Consider the following 24,231-nt stretch of genomic DNA (forward strand, 5'->3'; position numbering starts at 1 on the left):
GATATTATTTGAAAAAATGTTGCACTGGTTTACATGGAAGCACTCATTAAAAGTGAATGGCTCTTATTTTTAAGTGGATTTGATTAAACTGGGGCTTATTTTGACTGCCAAATACCACTAGTTCATTTTAGTTTGACAAGCACACGTTTATGTGTGCATACATCCATGATCAACATACAACTCATAGAAAGTTTAACGACCCTCAGTTAGGCTTATATATGAAATACAGGCTTACACACAAAATACCTTCTTTCAGATTTCTCTTTGCAGCTGCTGCTTTTCTTAGTAGTTTTCAGGCTTGTTGTCTATTGCTCACCAATTGGAGCAGCATGTCTAAACTTTGTATGAATGGGATTTATAATGGAGAGAATGCCCTGGTTTATGAAAGGTTGTGTATCAGACAGAATGCCTGCACATGCTGAAAGCATATGACGGGGTATAGATGACTGGCAGGTGACGTTTTATGAATGGATGTATGAATTAAAAAATTGTATGCAAGTTGCAGACCTTTATTTGAGTGAGAAAATTTTAATCACACTAGTGTTGTTCCTGCAATATGCGTAAAAGCTACTTGCTTTGGTGGGACTCCATTTGGTAGTTGAAACCACACTTCAAAGAATTTACCTGCCTGGAGAATACTCCTGGCTTTCCTAAAATGTTGCTGCTATGGACTGTAAAAACAAGGAAAAAAAAAACAGCAAGACAATTTGCTCAGGAAAACTTTTTTCACGTTTTTACCAGAAAGAAATAGAACAGCATCTGCTGGAACACCTTTTCCACCCAGATTGTGAGGAAGTCAATAAATTGTTCAAAATTCATTGGCAAGTCTGGTGGTGGGGGATGATGTTTTCCCTACTGATGTTTCAGGTGAGCAGAAATCATTTTCCTTAAAAGCAAAAAGAAGAAATAAACAAACAGACTTGTGAAAGAATGTGGCAGTCCTGTTTTAATCAAATCTGCCTGATACATGAAAAATGTTGGTGATCACTGGCTTAAAGAAGTGATGATGTCACTCTAGTAGTCATCACCAGGAGGGGTGCATCACCTACTACAAAAAAGACTGGGAATGCAGTGGCATATACATGCAGAATTCCAGGGGCCCATGTCTGCTACATGCCTGGGTGTGGGCTTGGGGGGGTAAATTCATTTAACAAAAACCTATATCCTTTACAGCAGGAAGACAATGCACTAGGGCATCGTGGGCATCTTTGCCTCCTCTCTTGCCTCAAATATCCGATTAGGTGCAGGGATCTGCAGATCGAGGAGGGGTACCAACAGCAGCTTGGGGGAGGTGATCAACAGAATTAACTAAAAACAATAGCTTAGTTCATAAGATCATAGGTAGGTAACTAGGCTATTGGCCCTAGGGCCTATACAAGCCTAGCCAAAAATGTACCCTGGCTTTCGCCACCCAAGAAAATAATTTTCCTGTGTCCCTGTCAAGCAGAACCACAGAAGTGATCCCCGGGGTGAATTTCCTATTACCCATCCAATCATCAAGATTTTTCCTGAAGAGTGCTAAGGAGGACCTCTGTTTGACATAGATAGGTAGTCTGTTCCAGAGTATGGGAAGTCTATGGGACAGGAATCTATCCCTCCAGCATGTTCTGTTTATTGTGGTGACAAGGTTTAGGTCCCTAGAGCGTGTAGCTCGGAGGGATTGTGATTTCTTTAAGTGGAGAATGTCCAACAGCTCTGGGTTTGACACAGCTTTGTATGTTAGGTAGAGATTGCCACTGAGTAGGCGATATGTGACGGAGTAAAGCTGGAGTTTTTGAGATGGTCTGCGTAAGGCATCTGTTTGAGGCCAGTAATCCTCTTCGAGAGGTATTTGTCGGCCTTTCCAGTTGTTGTAGATGTCTTGTAAGGTACATACCAAAAGGGGCGTTGTACTCTATAATGGGTCTAATGAGTGATGAGTAGAGCAGAACAATGACCTCTTTTTTTTCTGGATGAGAAACCTTTTGTGATGAGGTGTGCCACGTAGAAGGATTTCCTGACCACTTTGGCGATGTGATTATCAAAGGAGAGACTACTGTCCACCTGTGTCCCAAGGTCTCATCACACTTTCGGTGTTAAATAGACTACCGCCTATGTGGTAGTTCATGGGTACAGAATTTTTACCAAAGGGGATGACAATGCACTTTTTGGCATTGGGCTTGAGACCATGTCTTTGACACCACGCATCTGTCTCAGTGAGGCCCTTTTGTAGGATGTCCACATCGTTAGGAGTTTCAATTATGGCTCCTAGTTTGCAGTCATCTGCAAATTTAGTCAGTCACAGACCTTCTGTGTTAGCCTGTAATTCAGAGAAGTAGATACCAAACAGGAGAGGACCCAGGACTGAACCCTGTGGTACTCCACTTGTCACTGGTCTGAAGTCTGATTTGGAGTTTGCTACTTTCACAGTGTGGGTTCTTTCAGTAAGCCAGTTTGCAACCCATCTTGTGACATAGGGATTTATACCTAGTTTAGTGAGTTTATCTATAATTCCAGAGTGGGGGATGGTGTCGAACGCCTTGGCGAGATCTAGATAGGCTGTGTGAACCACCTTACCCTCATCTATGGCTTTGGTGACTAATTCAAAGTCGTCTATCAGGTTTAGGAGACATGATCTGCCTTTTACAAACCCAAACTGTGTGGGGTCCAGGGTTTGGAGATCTCCAATGTCTGTTTATGAGTTCCATGATGATACGTTCCATGGCCTTGCAGACGAGGCTCGTCAGGCTAAAGGGGAGGTAGTTCCCGGGGTCTGTTGTGGCCCCCCCTTTGTGGAGTGGGATAACTGTCGCGGTGCGCCATTCAATGGGCACAAAGCCTGAGGTGAGGCTATGATTGAACATGGTTCTTAGGTGGGGTGCCAGTTCATTCTGTAGTTCATGTAGAAGGCAGCCTGGGATGTTGTCAGGTCCCCATGGATGCTGTGTTCTTGGCTTTGGAGAGTGAAGTTTTTACCTGTGCAGCCGTGATTACAGGAACTTTGCATTCTTCTGGTATAAAGATGGGCCCTTTAGGGGGTGAGAGGGGGTTAAAGTTAGCACTAAACCTATCTGCCAGGATGTTGGCAATATCAGTTGGTTCTGTATATTTAGTGTCATTGTGCTGTAACTCAGAGCAGATATGAGTGTTGCCACTGAGATTTTTGACATAGCTATAGAATGCTTTGTGGTCTTTAGAATCAGTGGCAATTTTGTTTTCATAACTAGCTTTGGAGGATTTTATGAGGGATCTCAGCTTCTTACTGAGGCTGACCAGGGAGTTCCTCCAATTGTGGGATTTTACTTTTTTGCAACAGTTTCTTTCTTCTGTTGTAGAGTTTGTTTATGGCAGAAGACCACCAGATTGGCTTCCTTTTTTTGGAGGATAGCATCTTGGTTCTGTTAGGGATAGCACGATCCATGCACTCGTGTAAGTGCTTATAAAGTACATTTGTGTAGGATTCAGCAGTCGTACCTCTATTGCCCATCTGCATGGGTGTCATGAAGTTTGCCACTTCTGTCTTAAGAAGCGTGAAGTTGGCTTTGGAGACATTTTTTACGGTGGTTTTCCTAATGGGGGGTGGGAGCTGGATGTGGGATGTCTAGGGTGATTAGCCTGTGGTCGGATCTTACCAACGAGGAGCTGACCTCTGGTGTGGGACACCGGTCACCCATGTTGGTGATGACCAGGTCTAGGATATTGCTGCCTCTGGTGGGGGTGTGGATAAGTTGATTCAAAGCGTTGGAATTGATGATTTCCAGAAAACGTTGAGCAAAAGAGTTGGTACATGAGTAGTTTTCCCAGTTAATGGTAGGGTAGTTGAAATCACCCATTATTAGAGTGTTGGGTTGTACCTTAATATTTTCCAGTGTATCAAGAAAAGAGTAGTGGGAATCCTGGAGCATGGTGGGGGGTCTGTAGCAAGCTACAATCTGGATTGCGGTTTTGCCAAGAGTTAGTTGAACTTGGATAATCTCGGATGCATTATGCTGAGCAACTAGCTTGGAGGTGTGGATATCCTTAATGAATATGGACATGCCTCCACCTTTAGTGTTTCGGTCCGGGTTTGGTGGCCGAAAGGTGTGGTATGAATTATAGCCTGGTAATGCAGGGGTGCTCTCTGGAGCTTTGAACCAGGTCTCTGTCACTGCACAGATGTCAATGTTCTCCATTTTAAGGAGTGCCTCGAGTGAGTGCATTTTGAAGTTTAGACTTCTAGCATTGAGTAGCATTACCCTCAGATTTTGCTTGCTTGTACCTGTTACAGTGGTGAATTTGTTATTTGAACCAAAGGCATTATAGGGGTGGCAAGAGCCTTTGCCAGCATCCGGAATCCCAAGGGCGACAGGTGCAGGCCATCTCTGGCAAAGCAGCATGGTCTGTCGATCATGTCATCCCAGGCAGACAGATACTGGATTCCCTTAGAATGACACCAGAAGCTTAGCCAATTGTTAAAGTCAACCATTTTGTCCTTGTACTGTGGTGTCATTCTGGGTGATGGCAGGATGCTACTCAGGGCTAGGGTCATACCGGCCTGGGCTACAAGATCAGAGACCTCCTCCATGTCTCTTTTCATGTAGTCCAGGGGGATACGTCTCAGGTCATTCACACCAACATGGACAATGACAGAGTCATATTTGTACTTGTTGTGGAGTGACCGGAGTGCGTGCGTTATGTGGCGGATCCTGGCACCTGACAGGCAGCCGACAGTAACTTTTTCCTTGTTTAGCCTGGTGAGTGGAACATCAGTGTGCCTGACTATAGAGTCACCTATGACTAGAGTGTTGGGTACGTTATGCCTTATGGGCTGTAGTTGAGTGGCACACTGAGTATGTGGGCTATGTGTCATTTGGGTTGTGTTGGGGGGTGGAGGTTGCTTGCATTTCTGCTTTGGAGGTCTCTGTTGTTTGGGCAGATTAGTACTGAGAGCCTCCGCGAATGTAGGTGTGTGTTTTGTGGTTCTGTGTGTGTGTTTTGGTGGTGTAGGTTTTGAGGAACTATGTGATGAGTGTGGTACGGTGCAAGTGTTTACCTTCTCCTCTTGACTGTCTACGCCAGTCTTTGGTAGAGAGAGCTTTTCTTCCAGTTTGGCTATATTAAGTGCATCTCTCACAGGTCGTAGTGTTGGGTGGTAGGAGGAGAGGGTTGTCTGTGTACATGAGGCAATTGCTGCATTGTCCCAAGATGCCCAGATTCATCAGGTAGACAGGAGAAAACACCGGGAGCTGACCTTTAGACATGCCTGAATAGGTGCTTATTTATTAAGTACTAAAAACTGTTTTCCTCTAGACAAGTGAGAAAAGTTGAGTGCTGTAGTAATCTGTAACTTATTTAGTGCTTACAATGAGTTCTGAACAAGTGCTGAGATCAAAGAAACAGATGAGTGCTAAAACTAAAAAGCTGGCTAGTTGCAAGGGAAATTTTGAAAAACAAACTTTATGGCGCCAGGAATAGTTTAACCCCAGTTAAGTGGGGGGGCTTAGGAGCTCACAAACAGTCCTGGACACAGCAAATCCGTATCTGACCTGCCACAGGAAAGGGGGGAAGCAAGCAAGTTTAATTTTAAAAAATGCTAGTTAAAATAATATGCCTTCTAATATGTTTCCAAATGCTGTCCATAAACTATAAATTGAAAAATTAGAACATAATTATAAAACTTGCAAAAGAAAGTCCTCATACAATGGGCTACTGAGACAAGAATCTGAACTGCAAGCCAATAACTGTAAATCGTTGTTAAACAGTTTTACACTGTTCTTAATATGTAACAGACTAGATAAGGTAGACTCTGAAAATAATATACTTCAATATTTAAAATGAATGCCTGTTACAAGCAATAAGGTTTGCAAAGTCTAGAGATTTAAATCACTCATGCACCCAACTTGTCTGCAAGACACCAGGACACAACTCACACATTTCAGATATGTTGCTAATTAACATTACATGGACACCTTCAAATGCTTTATGAATTAATTTGCTCGCCTTTTATATTTGAAAGAAAAAGAAAAGTGACAACACAGGAGTAGATTTAAAGAATCCTGAAAAGTTTTCATCCTCTTTAGTAAGATTTACTTTATGGCTTATTTAACTATTATCAAAAAAAAGGTTTTGTTACTTCAGCATTATAGAACATAATTTGTCCTGGCAGCACTGAATCTTAAATTCTGGGTGGAAATTTACACAAAAGATAGCACAGTTATGAAAGGAAGTTTACCATAACAGTAGATGGTCAAAAAGGTTACTGTAGCAGTAGCTTAAGCTATATGGGACATATCCTACAAAGGACTGGAAGACCATCCAGCTTCTAAAGCTTTAGGCTGCCTTCCACAACCTATCATATAAGCTTAACAACAGTGGTATAAAGTCTGTGGTTATGGCACCGTACACTCAGAGCTTTCTTACCTCGGAGCACGGGAGGTTACAGCCGTGCCAGCTAGGTATGTGCTATGAAAATGAAAAGGAAAAATATCTAGATTGTGGCGTAAAAAAAAAAAAAAAAAGAAAAGAAAGGGGGATGGAGGGAGGGAAGGTGTTCCTACATCTATCTGAATGGGTCTACTTCAGAAGATCGACAGACCATTTGATTGACATTCATTTGGTCGACAGCCTATTTGGTCGACAACCAGTATTCAACAGGCACTTAACAGGGATTTGCCCCCCCTCCCCAATGTTGTGCGACCCTGGAGTTGAGATATATATATATATATATATCTCATATATAGTTGTCGGGGGGGCAAATCCCCACACCTATTTTCATTTAAAATGTGTAGTTTTTCTTGTATTTTCATGCTTTTAAATGAAAATAGGTGGGGGGCTGTGCCTCCCACACCCCCCTAACTATATATAACAACTCCAGGGTCACACAATATTGTGGAGGGGGCAAATCCCTGTTAAGTGCCTTGAATACTGGTTGTCGACCAAATTAATTTCAATCAAATGGTCTGTCGATCATATGAAGTAGACCCATCTGAATACATACTGTTATGGTAAATGTACTTGCACAACTGCACTATGTTCATTATATCACTGATGCAGCTGCCTAAGCTACATGGGATGAATACTAGTACTTAGAATGAGAGGGACTAGAAAGAAAGATCAGAGTCTAGGTCAGGCTTTGCTAGGACTGTTCTCCAGAGACACCTAGAGAAAGAATCTAGATTGCAGTGATTGGCGAAAGTGTGAACAGTTGACCAAGTTGCTGCAACTAGTATACTTATGGAGTATAACCCTTTCCAAAAACCCATAGAAGTAGCAAAAACCGTGGTAGAGGGGTCCTGACCTTGTCTTAAGGTGAGAACAAGAAAAAAACAAAAGCATGAGACAGTCATTTAGAAATTGTCTGTTTTGACACGGATTGTTCATTTTTCTTACCATTATGGGAAATAAACCATTGACTAGAATTCCTGAAGGCTTTCATCCTGTCAATATAGTACCTGAGTACCTGTAAACATCCACAGTGTGTAGAACTCTCTCACCTATTTTTGTTTTTGGGTAGAAATCAAGGAGATGAATAGTCTGTCTCAAAGGGAAAACTCAAACCACTTTAGACAAAGGAAGGATTGGTTCTCAAAGTTACCACATCACAGTGAAAGGTCAGACAGAGTTGAATCACCATAAGAGCTTGTAACACAGACGCTCTTCTTGCAGAAGTCAGAGAAATTAATAACACTTTTCTTCCAAGGTAAGAAATTCAAATCCGCCTCATGAGCAGGTTCAAAAGTAAAAAGTGTAAGTTTCTCCAGTACAAAAATTAAGATTCTAAGAAGGAGCATGTCTTCAAGGTGGACGGATATGTAAATTTCTTTCAAAATCTGTTTCACTAGAGGCACGGCAGAAAAAGGGGATCCATGGGCAGGCAAGCAGAGAAGGATGAAATGCAACTCAATAGGATATTACTTTTAAGTAGGTTTGTTTACTGGGGCACTGACCTCCAAGGACCTTTTCTCAGACGCAGCCCAGGATCACTGTCTGGTTAAGTGACGTAAGAGTCATACAGGCCAAAGGAGGCTGACAGAATCAAACCCTGGACCGCAAGAAATAGCTTATTAAAGGCTCCTTAATACTGTGCACCAACTGCCAGACTGACAGATTATGAAATATCAGAGGAGAGTACCTTACACATTTACCATAGAACTACAGGTGTTAGATCCATAAAAGGATTGTGGTTTGAAACAAACTAGAAAATATTTTACAATTAACCATATATGACTTTCAAGAAGCAAGTTGCTTTGATTCCTTTAACAGCTGCTGCACATCCTAAGAAAAAAGGTGTCTAAAAAAGTATTAAATTTCTATAATTCACTGTGAGAATTGAAGAAATATAAGGTTGGGATGTATCAAACAACCCCTGTCTTGTGTGATAAAATCCATTCTGTGAGGAAGCTTGCAGTAACTGCCCTTGGCCATTATTAAAAGAATCACAAAAAAAGTGGATAAATGGTGCGGTCGCAAACCAGTAATCAAAGTCAGAGCACCACTCGATCAGTAAGGATGTAGGCAACCGTTTATTCAATGTTCAAGCACCAAACCAAGTCAAAACCAACACTGTTGTGTTGGTTTTGACTTGGATTGGTGCTTGAACAGTGAATAAACGGGTTGCCTACATCCTTACTGATCGAGTGGTGCTCTGACTTACATTATTAAAAGAAGGGAGAACCACTGTTGCCTTGGCCAGGAGGAGGTTACTACTATTTGTTTTTTTTTTTTTTTTATCCTTTGTTGACTGGGCTGGTCTCAATAGGTTAGTGGTCTCTTTTCAGGGAGACCCTAGTTGGCAATCATATTACTAGGGGGAAATTTGGCTAGGGCACCAGGGAACTTCCCCTACTTGTCACTGTTGAGAGTGGGACCCATTCTGCATGAACATTTTCCATTTCCATTCCAGGAGCACAGGTGTCCCGGTGGAACAGGGAGGCAGACAGAGAGAAGGAGATATGGAGTGGTGAGAGAAATGGAAGAGAAAGCAAATACTGAGACCAAAGAATGTGTGCAGGATTCTGGGGAGCTATTTCAAAGAAATCTATTTGATGGAGATGAGTCAGCAAATGATCCAGTTGGGAGGGCTGAGGGATGATTTGCATAAAAAAATGGTGATGCAAAGTTAGCCAGAAAATGAAGGAGATGTTTCCTGGGTTGACTTTACGTAGAAAATACAAAAGGAGGATGCAGAAACAATCATGAAGATTAATGGCGAGATGGAAAAGAAAACATATGTAGAGAAAGTAAAAGAAGGCAAAAGGGGAATAGCAGGAAAGAAGGCAGAAGAAAATGAAAAATGGAAGTACATGGTAAGGATTCAAAGAAAACAAAGAAATGGACAGGTATGAAGTGCGGGACAACCGAATAGCACTTTTGGTTGTAAAAGCACATCAGGTAAGAACATTTATTGTTATTAACAATGAAACATTTTGTGACATTATCTTTGAGACCATTTTTTTCAATGGAAATTTTTCTTGAAGAATATGACAAAATAAAGATTGTAACCCACAGAATCTTTACGTCATAAAAGCATTTAACAGGAAACAATGAAAATTCATGTACAATTTTGAATGGAGGTGGAAAGAGCGACTTTGAAAGGACATTTGAAAACTTTATTTAAAGACATTGCAAATGTTTATGATAAAAAGGGGTGTATGGACTGGTGGATGAGACTGTCATATTGTGTTAAACACAGAGAAAGAAAATAATAAGTATACCAAGCATGACAAATGTGGAGGGGATTAGGGGTGTCTTAAAATACTGGACAGAACCCAAAACACTTTTTGTGTGGGTGTGTAAACAAAGAACATTTGATAAAAAAATGTTACATTTGTGGGAAATGGGTCATGATGAAAAAAATGTGAATTGAAATGTTATAAACGGAACAAAGTAAAGAAAAAGAGAGATGAAAATGAACAAAGAGAAGAAATTATAGAAGTAGCAGAAATAAAAAAGTTAAATGAGAAAAAAAAATGAGAGGACATATAAGGTGGCTTTTAAATAAGTGAAGGAGACATAAATTGGGAGGTAGTAAAAGAAAAAAAAAGAATTTTCTATAAAGACAGAAAAGAAATTAATGGGATAAATATAAAAGAAAAAAGAAAGGACATGGATGGAATAAGAATACATACAGCTAATGGTCAAGTCAGTGTTTTCCCTTTAACTTTTCTAGTTGATTTTCTTTCAAGCTGTCATTGCTGGCATCCTGTGCGCTTACTACCCATTAACTGAATTTACTAAAACTGGCACAGTTACAGGTCCTTATCTCTGTTTTTTTCACACTGGGAAAGCTGAAGTTAAGTTGGCGCGATCAGTGTCCAGCCATCTTGTAAGTCGTGTCTATCTATAATTTTGATACACTGTCAAAGCTATTGAATTTAAGAGTCACTGGTTGTTTAAACATTACTGCTACTTTACTTTCCATGTCCAGGACAGGTCCTTTCCATTTTATGGATATCTTACTCAGGAGCAATGGTTAACTGAACTGGAAATACTGTTTCAGTATCATACATTTCCTATTTTTTGCTGGTACTTTCAGTCCCTATTTCATCTCCAAATCTGAACGTTCTTCTAATAGGTATACTGGTTTTCAACATATTTTCATCTCACATTATAGAGTACAACGCCCCTTTTGGTATGTACCTCACAAGACATCTACAACTGGAAAGGCCGCAGAAATACCTCACAAAGAGGATTACCGGCCCCAAACAGATGCCCTACGCAGACCATCTCAAAAAACTCCAGCTTTACTCCGTCGCATATCGCCTATTCAGAGGTGATCTCTGCCTAACATACAAAGCTATGTCAAACCCAGAGCTGTTGGACATGCTCCACTTAAAGAAATCCCAATCCCTCCGAGCTACATGCTCTAGGGACCTAAACCTTGTCACCACAATAAACAAAACATGCCGGAGGGATAGATTCCTGTCCCAGAGACTTCCCATACTCTGGAATAAACTACCTATTTATATCAAACAAAGCTCCTCATTAGCACTCTTCAAGAAAAATCTTGATGATTTGATGGGAAATAGGAAATTCACCCCGGGGATCACCTCTGTGGCTCTGCTCGACAGTGGCACAGGAAAATAATTTCCTAGGGTGGCAAAAGCCAAGGTACCTTTTTGGCTAGGCTTGTATAGGCCCCAGGGCCGACAGCCTAGTACCTACCTATGAACTTAGTTTACTGATAGTTGTCTCACCATTTTTCTCCACATATGGTGCACATGTGCACAATTTATTAATCTCTGCATTTGAAACCAACTCTTTGGCAAATAAAACAGTGGTGCAGTCTTCATCTTCAAAGTAAATATTCACAAAGAAAATATTCAAGTTAAATAGCTATGCAGACTGCAATACATCAAATGCTATTTATATGACTATTTGTCAAGAATTTGAATGTTTTTATGTAGGTAAAACTAACAGAATGTTGAAAGAGCAAATTAGGGAACATGTTCACGATATTAAGAAACTGAAACTTATACAAGTTCTTAATACAAGTTTAAAGAGCAAACAAATTATCAGTGCCACTGAGAAATCATAGCTTGATTGGATATTTACATTACAGGCCATATTTTTTTCCTGGCCTGAATGCCACCTGTCTCTCTAAAACCTATATTGCCACAACATAACTGTATCACTATGTAGGACCATATCTTTTCATAGTTTCATAGTTTAGTACTAGGCTATCTGCCCTGGGGCATTTGCAAGCCTAGCCCTAGAGATGTGGCTTTCGCCACCCCATATAGTGGTACTAAGGTGTATAGAATAAATTTAGAATATTGTGCCTTTGTCTAGTAGTGACACATTGAAGACCCCCTTACTTATTAAAATTAGTTTACTGTGCCTCTGTCAAGTAGCGACACAGGGGTGACCCCTGGGGTAAACCTACGATCTCCCATCCACTCGTCAAGATTTCTCTTGAAGAGAGTCAGTGAGGGGCTCTGCCTAACATGAACCGGGATTTTGTTCCAGAGTATGGGAAGCCTCTGAGTTATGAATCTGTCCCTCCAGCATGTTCTATTCATGTTTGTACTGAGGTTTAAATCTTTGGCTCTCGTGGTTCTTATAAATTTAGATTTTTTGAGGTGGAGCATGTCCATCAATTCCTGGTTGGACATAGCCTTGTACGCAAGGCACAGATCACCTCTGAGCAGGCGGTATGCTACTGAATAGAGCTGGAGTTTCTTTAGCCTGGTAGCATATGACATATGTTGGAGACCCTTGATCCTCTTGGTGAGGTACTTCTGGGGTCTCTCCAGCTGTTCTAAGTGCCGGGTGAGGTACATACCAAATGGGACATTGTACTCAATCATAGGCCTGATAAGGGAGGAGTACAGGGGCATGATGACCTCCTTTGATCTGGATGTGAACCCCTTCATGATAAGGTGGGTAAGGTAGAAAGTCTTTCTAACCACTTTGGCAATGTGGGTGTCAAATGAGAGGTCACTATCGACTTGGGTCCCCAGGTCTCTTATTAATTTTTCCGTACTCAGTGGGTTACTGTCTATGTGATAATTTGTGGGTACTTTGTTTTTCCCAAAGGGGATGACTATACATTTCTTGGCATTCAGTTTAAGGCCATGACTCCGGCACCAGTTGTCCGTTTCGGTGAAGCCTTTCTGTAGGATGTATGTGTCAGCTGGTGTACCGACTATGGCGCCTAGTTTGCAGTCATCTGCGAACTTTGTCAGCCACAACCCTCCCATGTTTGCTTTCACATCTGAGAAGTAAATGCCGAACAAGAGGGGTCCCAGGACAGAGCCCTGTGGGACACCACTTGTGACTGGCTGAGTCTGACATGGCTCCCGCAATCTTGACTTTATGGGTTCTGTTCTTTAGCCAGTTTGCAACCCATCTTGTGACATATGGATTTACATTTAATCTGTTTAGCTTATCTATGATCCCCGAGTGGGGTATTGTGTCGAAGGCTTTAGCCAAGTCCAGGTAGGCTGTATGGACTGCCTTGCCCTCATCAATGGCTCTAGTGACTGTTTCGAAAAAGTCAACCAGGTTCAAAAGGCAGGATCTGCCCTTTACAAAGCCAAACTGGGTGGGATCAAGTGTCTGTAGGTCCCCAATGTCGTTTTTTATGAGTTCCATAATAATTCCTTCCATAGCTTTGCAAACCAGGCTGGTCAAGCTTATGGGGCGGTAGTTCCCAGGGTCTGTAGTGGAGCCTCCCTTGTGTTGCTGTACGCCAGTGTTCAGGTACATATCCTGTAGTAAGGCTAAGGTTAAATAACCTTTCTATATGCGGGTTTAGCTCCTCTTGGAGTTCACATGTCACGCAGCCGGGGATACCATCAGGTCCCATAGATGCTGTGTTTTTTGCTTTGCTGAGGGCGGTTCTCACCTGGACATCAGAGATGACAGGGAGGTTACATTCAGCTGGGGTGAGCATTTCTTCTTTTGGAGGTGAGGGAGGCGAGAAATTTGCACTGAACCTGTCTGCCAGAATGTTGGCAATATCTGTGGGTTCGGTAATTTTTTTGTCGCTGTGTACTAACTCTGAGCATATCTGAGGGTTTCCGCCCAGGTTTCTAACATAACTGAAGAATGCCTTGTGGTTCTCTTTAGTGTCCTTGGCGATTTTTCTCTCAAAGTTGGCCTTGGATGTTTTTATGAGAGAACGTAGCTTTCTACTAGTGCTGATCAGAGATGCCTTCCCTTTATGGGATTTTGCTCTGTCTTGCAGAAGCTTCCTTCTTTTGTTATACAATTTGTTTATGGCTGGGGTCCACCAGACAGGACGCTTTCCTTTGGTGGAGAGGGTCTTGGTTTTATTTGGGATTGCACAATCCATGCATTCTTGGAGATGTCCGTAGAAAGCATTTGTGCAGGATTCAGCATTGTGGGATGTGGTTTCCATTTGGCCCTGTGAGCTTAAATGATACCATCTCAGTCTTGAGAAGTGTAAAGTCGGCTTTTGAGAAGTTTCTCACTGTAGTCTTTTGTGCTGGGGGTGGAGGTAGTAAATGTATATCCAGGATGATTAGTTTGTGGTCAGATCTCACCAGTGAGGGGAATACTTCCGGTGTGGAGCATTTTGTCCCCATGTTTGTGATGATCAGGTCTAGTATATTATCCCCCCTTGTGGGAGAGGTGACTAGCTGCTCCATTGCATTTGAGTTTATGAATTCCAGGAACCTTTGGGCTAGGGTGCTAGGGCTAGAATAGTGCACCCAGTCTATGTTAGGGTAGTTGAAGTCTCCCAATATGATGGTATTTGGTGAGACATTCATATCTTCCAATGTCTTCAGGAAGGCTGAGTGGGGTTCTTGAGATTGGGAGGGTGATCTGTAACATGCAACCAGTTGTATAGCAGTTTTGCCTATGGTTAGCTGCACCTGGATGGTCTCTGATGCTTCATGAGTTGCCACTAACCTGGAGGTGTGGGTATCCTTGATGAATATGGACACTCCCTCCTTTGTGGTTCGGCCCGGTTTTGGGGCGAAAAGCATGATACGAGGTAAAGCCTGGTAGCGCTGGGGTGCTCTCAGGAGCCTTGAACCAAGTCTCGGTTACAGTGCAGACATCGATGTTCTCCATACTGAGGAGTGCTTCGAGAGCCTGCATCTTGAGATTTAGACTTCTGGCGTTGAGCAGCATTACCCTTAATTATTTTCCATTTTTGTTTTCTAAGGAGGTGGGTTCGTCTTTTGAGCCTTACCTAAAAAAGGCACTATGGGGGTGGCAAGAGCCTTAGCCAATATCCGGAAGCCCAGTGGTGACAGGTGCAAGCCGTCCCTTGCGAAGCAGCGTGGCTTGTCCAGCATGTCATCCCAAGCAGACAGACATTGGACCCCCCTAGAATGACACCAGTAATTGAGCCAATTATTAAAGCTGATCATCTTGTCTTTGTATTGTGGCATCATTCTTGTGAGGGCAGGATGCTGGTCAGGGTCATACCAGCCTGGGCTACATAATCAGAAGGCTCCTCTATGTCTCTTTTCATGTAGTCCAAGGAGGTACGTCTCAGGTCATTCACGCCGGCATGGACAATGACGGAGTCATATTTGTACGTGCTTTTGAGTGACCTGAGTGCTTTTGAGTGACCTGAGTGCGTGTGTTATATGGCGGATCCTAGCCCCCGATAGGCAGCTTACAGTTACCCTCTCCTTGCTCAGCCTGGTAAGTGGGACGTCAGTGTGTCTGACTATAGAGTCACCTATTACTAGTGTATCAGGGATAGTGTTTGGCCTTAAGGGCTGTGATTTATTGACGCACCGATTTATTGAAGTATGTGTTGCATGTATGTTTTGAGGTGGTGGATTTTTGGGTGTCTGCTTTGGGAGCGTCTGTTGTTTTGGTAAGTTTTTTAATAGAGCCTCCGAGTATGTTTTTGTGTTATTATGTGCTTGATTTGCAGTTGGGGTAGGTCTATGTGTGACTGGATTTGTTGTGTGTGTGGTTACCTTCTCCTCCTGTCTGGTCTTGCCAGTCCTGAGTTGAGAGAGTTCAGCCTCCAGTTTGGCTATATAGTTGCATCTCTCACATGTATTTGTGTTTGTTGGGAGGAGGAGAGGGTTGTCTGTGTACATGAGACAATTATAGCATTGTCTCAAGATTCCCAGATTAACCAGTTGAACAGGAGAAGATGCTAGCACTCTACCACTCGACATGCTAGAATATTATAAGAGAGTGCTGTGCCTTTAAGGGAAGTGGTTGGGGTGGTAGGTAGATGTAGTGCTACTTGAGTTTGAGAGTGCTTGCTTAGAAGAGAAGCTTTGAGAACAAGTGCCATGCTTATAATATAACGAGTAGACTGGTTATTCTAAGAGTAGAGCTTTCTAAGGGAAAATTTGAAGAGCAGACTTGGAGGAGCCAGAAAAAGTTTAACCCTGTTTAACCGGTGCTGCGCTATGCGCACAATCGCGCAAATGCGGATTTTAAACAGGGAACTTCAAAAGAGCTAGAAATGGTCCAAAACAACCAATTACTACAGCTCTTGTGCTGAGGTCGCTCCTTCAGGGACAGATAGGTTGCTCAAGGCTCCCCACTCCCACTGGTGAGCAAAGAAACTTCCTTCTATCCAAGTAAGGTAATGGACAACACAGGAACTACACCACAGCCCAGAATACAGCAAAGCCTGTAAACTGGTCTAAACTAGTCGAGGAGAGGTGGGAAAACAAGGGTTATTTTTTTGTTTTGTTTTTAGATGGAAAAAACACAGAAATACAGAAGGCAGCAATAAATCAGTTACACAGGCTAGCACACTTTAGTGGGCAGCCTCAACAGTTAAATTAAACAAACAAACAGATTTTCGATCAATTTTCGACCAGTTAAAATTTTAAGTGCAAATACTATATAATGCAGCAAACAGTTAAAAAAACAGTATAAGCTTGTTTAAAATAAGCAAGAGAAGGTATTCCAAGTAAAAAACAGAAAAAAATACTTAAATCTGGAAAGTAGTTGCTTTTCTCAGTTCTCTGTAGCTAGGACCATGTGGAGCTGTCTCTGAGTAGTATAGCCAGAAAAAAATGCTCTGAGGCGGATTTTAAACAGGGAACTTCAAAAGAGCTAGAAATGGTCCAAAACAACCAATTACTACAGCTCTTGTGCTGAGGTCACTCCTTCAGGGACAGACAGGCTGCTCAAGGCTCCCCATTTGTTGACCAGGAGCTGAAATAGCTCCTTTTCAGCAGAGGCCCAAAGAAAAAAAGCTCCAAAAAACATTATACAATACAATATAGAAAATTAACAGAAGTATGTGTTCCAAAAAGGATGACAAAGTCAATTATTTAACAAGTATTAACATTAATAACAAACAAGCAAATATTTACAGGTCATCATTAAAAATCAGGCATGTGGATAAGACATATTAGTATAGTCTTACTGTATTAGTACAAAAGGAGCATTAGTAAAATTTCAGGTAATAGTTTGGTGGGATATATGTTTGATATACAAGAAGGGAAAAAGTTAAGCTGAGGCATAGGAAATCAGGTTTGAAAGAGGGGGATGACAAGGCCATGGGAAGAAGTGAAATAAACCATAAGAGTGTGGAGGTGAAATAAACCATAAGAGTGTGGAAGTTAAGAGTTAAGGTTAGTGGTCAATTAGAGAGCAGTTTAAGGATGGAGGGGCGGTTTATGGTGGGTGAGTACAGAGGCAGGACCAGAGAGTTTTAAGTGTTGTTTAGCAGCTGCTTTGAATTGTTTAGGTTGATTTAGTAATCAAACTTGTAGAGGAAGCTTATTCCAAGCAATGGTATGATGGTAGCTATATAGACTGCGTCCATCATTAGTCCTAGGTTTATAGATAAGTAATAGGTCTTGGTCTGAACTGCGGAGTGATCTAGTTGGAGAACAGTGGGATATACAGGAGGATATATTAGAATAGAAAGGTTGATATAATATAGAATGCATAATCTGAAGCCGAGAGAAAAAGCAGGTTAGGTAGTTCCAGACAGTTTAAGTGAAACACAGTGATGGGTTTTATAAGTATGTTGGGCAGAGAATCTGGCTACTTAGTTATAGGCTGAGTTAAGTTTTGCTAGAAGTGTGGCATTAAGGTTAGTGAGTATTTGAAAACCATATAAAATAGACTGGCTAGGAGGTAAGTATGAGAAAGGGTTACTTTAGCATTGGGGTGAGAAACTTTCTGTTTCTGTATAGAAGGCCTAGTTTCTCTGATGGGTCTTTCCAATAAATTTGACTTGCACATCAGCAACTGTAAGTTGATAGTCTATCGTGACGCCTAAGAATTTGGTGCTATTTTTCAGCTACAATTGGAGTGTTATTGACAGACAGCATAGTGAAAGAAGATTTAAGATGGTTGAGTGTTTTTGGAAGAATGAGTAAGAGCTTATTTTTTTTTAGGACTTATGATTAGTTGGTTGCTGGTGAGCCAGGTTTCCACCGATGTAAAGGTAGCCTGAGCAGTAGAGATGAGACTAGAGGGAGAGTCGGAGATAGTGATCACAGTAAAATCATCCACATATTGTACAAGAAATGACTGACAGCAAGATGTATAGAGGGGATTAAACATGGAATTGGATTTAAATGTCCACAATTATTGAAATTATGTTCACACACAGCGGTTCAGATATCTTTTACACATAATCGCTTAGATATAATGAGTAGAGTAGATAAGGGATTTTTATGTCACAGAATGCACTTTTTATAGTTCACTTTGGGCCAGCCCACAGTGTATTAAAGCATTATATTTGTTTAAAGTTATATATTTTTATATATACATTTATAATTATTTATTTGTAGAGTTTGAATTAATGAAATGTGCATATTATAAAAATGTATTTTTATACGGCATATTTATTTCTACGTGTATGGGATTTGTCAAGGGTATTTGTTAAAAATTAATTGATATTAAATGTAAAGTATGATTTCAGGTGGAAAATGTATATGCATCAGGTAACATATCACGGGCACTTTAAAATCAATTACAAAATCACTTCATCAACTCCATTAAAGGTTAATTGAAATTAATTAATTAATGATGTCATAATAATATAAAAACATGGCTGCTTGATGTAAAAATTCACTCCTTGAAGGTGTAAGCTGAGGTACCGGATACATCAGTAAAGCTATCGTACTTCATCCTGGTGTGGTGTGTGAGAAATTTAGATTAGTCAGTTTTGCCCGGAGTAGTATGTGTGTGTGTGTGTGTGTGTGTGTGTGTGTGTGTGTGTGTGTGTGTGTCGATATCAAAGACTTTAGAAAGGTCTAGAAATAAACAGGAGACAGTTTTGTTATCACAAGCCTGGGAAATAGTGTTTGTAAAGGAGATAAGGGCAGTGTATTTACTTTGTTTTGGGAAAAAAACATGCCGAGTAGAAGTAGGTTTTCCTGTAGTAGATATTGCAGAGTTTTGCTTATGTATGCATTTTTCAAATAGTTTAGAGAGGGGATGACAGAATGGCTGCAGCTGTAAAATTAGAGATTTCTTGGGAGTTACCTCCTTTGTGGATAGGTAAAGTGTAAAATTCTTTCCAGATAGATGGAACTATAGACTCAAAGATAGAGCGGTTGATCAGCCTGGATAAAGGAAAGGCTAGAGTATTGGCTGCTAGCTGGAGAAAGTAGGAATGAATATTATCAGCAGAAGCAGAGCAAGGTTTTAATTTGGAGAGTAGTTTGTTATAAGTAGTAGATACCAGTTGAAGAGAAAAGGGTTTAGAGGAGTTAGAACTTGGAGGTGGGGCAGAGAGATTTGCAACATTAGATAGGGGAGAGTTTGTGTCAATCATTTTTGATACAGTATCGATAAGGTGTTAAATATAGTGGCAGTTTCTTCAGGTGACCTATTTGGATAGGGATTGGGGGAGGTAGGGTTTCTGGGATGCAATATTTGGTTGACAGATTTCCAAAATTCATTGGTGTTTGATTTCAGTGCTATTGGAGGGTTATGGTACAATTCCTTTTTATCTTTTGCAATGCTTTTTTTGTCAGATTCCCGAGTTCTTTGTACCTTTGCAGGTCAGAAGGGAGTTTATTTCTCATCCAGGTTTTCCACAACCTGTCCCTATTTCTCATTAGGGCACGGGTTGCTTTAGAGAGCCGAGGGATATTTTAGATTTTATTCTAAGAGTATGGAGAGGTGCAATAGGGTTTAGCATATTAAGAAAGATAGAGTTAAATGACTGGACAGCTTCATCCAGAGTAGAGAGAAGAGTCTTAAAGGCATCAGGGGTTGAAGTTGGATAGCTTACAAGTTATGTATTTGTGTGATCTGGTGAAGTGGGGAGCAAATCTAGTAACTTTTATTGGAGAGTGATCACTAAGGGAATTTGGTAGTTTTTTTGGGTTATGAGGTAGGGTCAGATACTAGTATCCAATCAGAGTACTAGAGATTTGTGAATTAGTGTAGTGGGTAGGTTCAGTTACTAATTGTGTAAAGCCATGTAGGTTAATGCAAGAGGAAGAGTTAGGGTCATTTAGAGGTAGCCAATTTATATTTACATCACCAAGGAGAATTGTTTCATTTGAATAGTGTTCAGTGAGATAAGAGAGAAAGTTTTAGAGCAGTGGAATATTATCTCCTGGAGGAATATAGATGGCTATTACAGTGATGGTAGAGAAATTGATAAGTTTGAAGTTATCTGCCAGGATTTTGGCGGGAGGGAAAGATGGGATTGGTTCCTTAAGAAAAGTGAGGTTAGATGGTCAGAGTAGACTGATGGCAACTCCACCCCCTTTTTTCTTCTGGCGACCAAGGTGAAGTATATTATACCCTGGGGGAAGCATGTCTCTACCTGAGACATGTGGTTTCAGCCATGTTTCTGTTGGGGTGATTACATCAGGGTTATAGTTAGCAAACAAAGCATGGACTTCACTAGTTTTATTAAGTATAATTCTAATATTCATGGAGTAGAATGAGATGTGTTTTTTGGGCAGGGTGGGGACATGTCGACTGGGGGGGGGTAGAAGTTTTTGAAGGAGAGGCTGAGGTAGGTCCTGGGTTAGGATGAATATCACCAGATAGAAGTAGGGTAACAAGGAGAGAGTGAAACTTATGTTTATATTGATAGCTGTAGAGATATTTTGTTTTAGTTTTAGAATGTATACTGCAGGAGGGAGGAATTTTGATTTGGGGAAGAGGAGTACTTAGAGGGAGGTTAGATGAAGTGATGTTAACAGATTCCTGTGGATAAGAGAAAATATAGCCTTTATGTTATGGTATTTAATGAGCTTATCCTGTGTTATTAGTTATCTGATGAAACTCCGTGGAGCATGAAAGCACTTCTGTTTCACTTTATTAATTTTTTTACCATCAGTTGTGGCTGACGTGTCCTTATCTTTTCTATAGCACAGAAAACACCACAGTAATATGCATCCAGTTTACAGTCTAAACTACTGCAAGATTACATAACTCACTGCTACAGAGGCAGACACACTGGAAAAATATCATAAAACAAGTACACTGCTGATACTGCAAAAGTCTTCCACAAAACAGATGCTGAAATTGACAAATACAGTAACTACAGACTTGGCACTTGTCTTTCTCATGAAGTTCTGCATAGAAATATCCAATGAACTTGAAGCCCTGCCATTCACTCTGGCAGCAAAGAAGAACTGAAGATAACAGGATTATTTTCCTTTTCACAGCCACACGGAGATGCCTAATTGATCATAAAATTCACCTGGGGCTAAGTCACATTTATTATGAATACTCTTCAGCAATACCCTTATGAAAAAGTTTACAAACTCTGGATGGTGGACCCAAACTTAAATTGAACCTTCTAATTAAGGTGCCCTATTGGATATCATTATGCCTCAGAAGTGACTCATGATTTAATCAGTGGTGTACTGGTGTGCCCAATAGGAGAACAGCTCCTAGACAGAAAGCTGTGATTCTGCATACATTCTGATGGAAATCTTTCAGTCATCTTGAGATGAGGAACTTGTGTCTGCCAAATCTCGGTTCAGTACATTAACTTAAATTGTTGCACACTTGACTGTTTATCCTTCACATCACAAAATTGAATTGGCCATTTGCATCTATCACAGCAAGTAACTAAGCAAAGAAAAATGTTCCCTATTCTGCCATCACAGACAATGCACTTCATTACAATGATGCATAATATAGCCCTCAAACAAATATAGTCGCTAAAGCAAACTTTTTTTCTTTTTAGTTTGACACCTACCTGTGATACTGATGGGCAGAGCTTATTATTGTCAAAATAAGATGGCTTCATGTGAGGTCTTTTTTTATTCTGTCCCTTCTTCTTCTTCTGCTTTGCTTTGCCAGTAACATCATCGTTTTCCAGTTGGATTGTTTCAGCTCTCTCCTGTGCATCATCCAACTTTATCCTCTTTGCCTGAGGTTCCTCCAAAGAGGTTTGTGCAGCTCTGTCATAACCAGATTCCTGCTGCAGGACCTTAGCTACATCTTCATTAGCACTTTGCTTACATGCACCATTCTCTTTCTCAAGAGATGCAAAAAAGTGATCTTTTGTTGTGAGAAACCTATACAACAAGAAAAAGGACAAGATAACTATAGTACAAGTTTACCATGTTTTCACCTATGACACATGCAAGAATTCTTCCAACGCAAAATACTTCAGAGTGAAGAACTTAAAATACGTACATTCTTCTCGGCACACCTCTAAATATTAAAATTACAACATTTTCACTTAAACCCACAGCAGGAGGTCATAAAGGAAAACACTTCCTTATTTCAGAACAGGGCTTTAAGTACTAGATTTCACATAGTAATAAGGAATTACTGTTACACGCTTCTCAATATTGTTTCAATCAGATGGCTAGAACTGTATCTTTAATAGTCGGCATAATGCACATGAACCTGTCTCTGAAAGTCTCTCCATATGAATGTACGATAAAAAAACAAGAAAAAACTAGTAGCCTTAAAACTTTACAATGCTAAACATATCATCCTTATGCACTTAGAAGTAGGTGTGGAAAATATATGTATTGCTAACTTAGTTTTAAACCAGCCTATTCCAGGCAAACAATATAAACAGGGCTGTAAAAGTGCATTTAAGAACAGCAAGTACCTACCCCCACACACTGCTGCTGATTAGAGCAAACAAAATCCTAGGAAAACACTTACTATGTATCTGCAACCCACATTCCGAAATCAGGTATTAAGGAAAGCATAACATACATATAAAAAGACTAACTTAAGTAAAATCGTTTTCGGCTAACTAATGCAATAAAGCCTGCATCAGGTCTGTGACAAGAACTAAAATCATATACATAGGTAGATAAGTAAAAAGAGCTAACTAGAGAAATACAAGAAAAACACACATAGCTATCTAAACATAAACATTATTGAATTAGAACACTATAAATATAAATATATATCTGTGTAATAATATCTAATAAGCATCCATCCATATGTATTAGTGTGCATAAAAGCAAAGTTATTTACAGCTGAGAAAAAAATGTCAGTGTTTTGCAGTCGAGAGAAAAAAAAACTGCCGTGACAGTTTTCAAGTTTACAGCCCCAAAAATGTTTATACAATGAAAACCAGTAGATAAAAAACACACACAAATACAGAAAACAGTAAATGAAGTAAACTAGTAATGTATAAAAGTGTGCAGGTGTGTGCATCAGCATGCTAAATGGGGGAATTATACCAAAACTTTATGGTAATAGCGGCATGAAAAAATGTGAGTTTTGAATCTACCATTTAAATCTCTGGTTCATAGGTAGGTACTAGGCTATCTGCCCGAAGGCATTTATAAGCCTAGCCAGAATGTGTTGGCTTTCACCACCCCCTTAGATTAGTTCCCTGTGCCTCTGTCCAGCAGAGCCATTGAAGTGATACCTGGGGTAAACTTTCCATTTCCCGTCCACTCGTCAAGGCTTCTCTTGAAGAGGGGTTAGCGAGGAGCTCTGCCTAATGTAGACTGGAATCTTGTTCCAGAGCATGGGAAGTCTCTGGGAAAGGAATTTATCCCTCCAGCACATCCTATTTATTGTTGTGGTGAGGTTTAGATCCCTGGAGTGTGTGGCTTCAGGGAATATGGTTTTCTTTAGGTGGAGCATGTCCATCAATTCTGGGTTGGACATGGCCTTGTATGTCAGGCAGAGATCACCTCTGAGTAGGCGGTATGCAACAGAGTACAGCTGGACTTTTTTCAGTCGAGCTGCATAGGGCATCTGCTTGAGGCCAGTGATCCTCTTGGCGAGGTACTTCTGTGTGGTCTTTCCAGTTGTTGCAGGTGTCTTGTAAGGTACATCCCAAATGGGGCATTGTACTCTATTGATGGGTCGGATGAGTGATGCGTAGAGGGGCCCAATGACCTCTTTCGATCTGGATGCAAACCCTTTTGTGATTAGGTGGGCCACATAGAAGGATTTTGTAACCACTTTGGCAATGTGATTATCAAAGGAGAAGTTACTATCTACTTGGGTCCCCAGATCCCTTATTACGTCTTCCATATTTAGGGGGCTACCATCTATGTGACTGTTTGTGGCTACTTTGTTTTTTCTAAAGGGGACGACTATGCACTTTTTGGCATTTAGCTTGAGGTCATGGTTTTGACACCAGGTATCTGTCTCAGTGAGACCCTTTTGGAGGATGTCTGTGTAGGTCGGAGAGTCAATTATAGCCCCTAGTTTGCAGTCATCTACGAACTTGGTCAGCCATAGTCCTCCTGTGCTTGCCTGTACCTCTGAGAAGTTTATGCCGAACAGGAGAGGTCCTAGGACTGAGCCCTGGAGAATGCCACTTGTAACTGGTTTAGTGTCAGACCTAGCTCCCGCAACTCTTACCACGTGGGTTCTGTCCGTGAGCCAGTTGGCAACCCATCTCATGATGTAGGAGTTTATGTTCAGGCTGGTGAGCTTGTC

The 24,231-nt window shown here is 40.9% G+C and overlaps 1 protein-coding gene across 1 annotated transcript in view; it reads right to left on the bottom strand.

Annotated features, from left to right (window-relative positions):
- DUS3L (dihydrouridine synthase 3 like) overlaps positions 1-24,231 on the bottom strand; it is a 654,647-nt gene that overhangs the window by 520,400 nt on the left and 110,016 nt on the right. Inside the window, exon 3 of the mRNA XM_044067654.1 lies at positions 21,557-21,878. Coding sequence (XP_043923589.1) covers positions 21,557-21,878 — 322 coding nt within the window. The remainder of the gene's footprint in view (positions 1-21,556; positions 21,879-24,231) is intronic.

Source organism: Protopterus annectens, chromosome 3.part1 (genome assembly GCF_019279795.1).
Source record: "Protopterus annectens isolate FY-2018-M chromosome 3.part1, PAN1.0, whole genome shotgun sequence".
Lineage (NCBI taxonomy): Eukaryota > Metazoa > Chordata > Ceratodontiformes > Protopteridae > Protopterus > Protopterus annectens.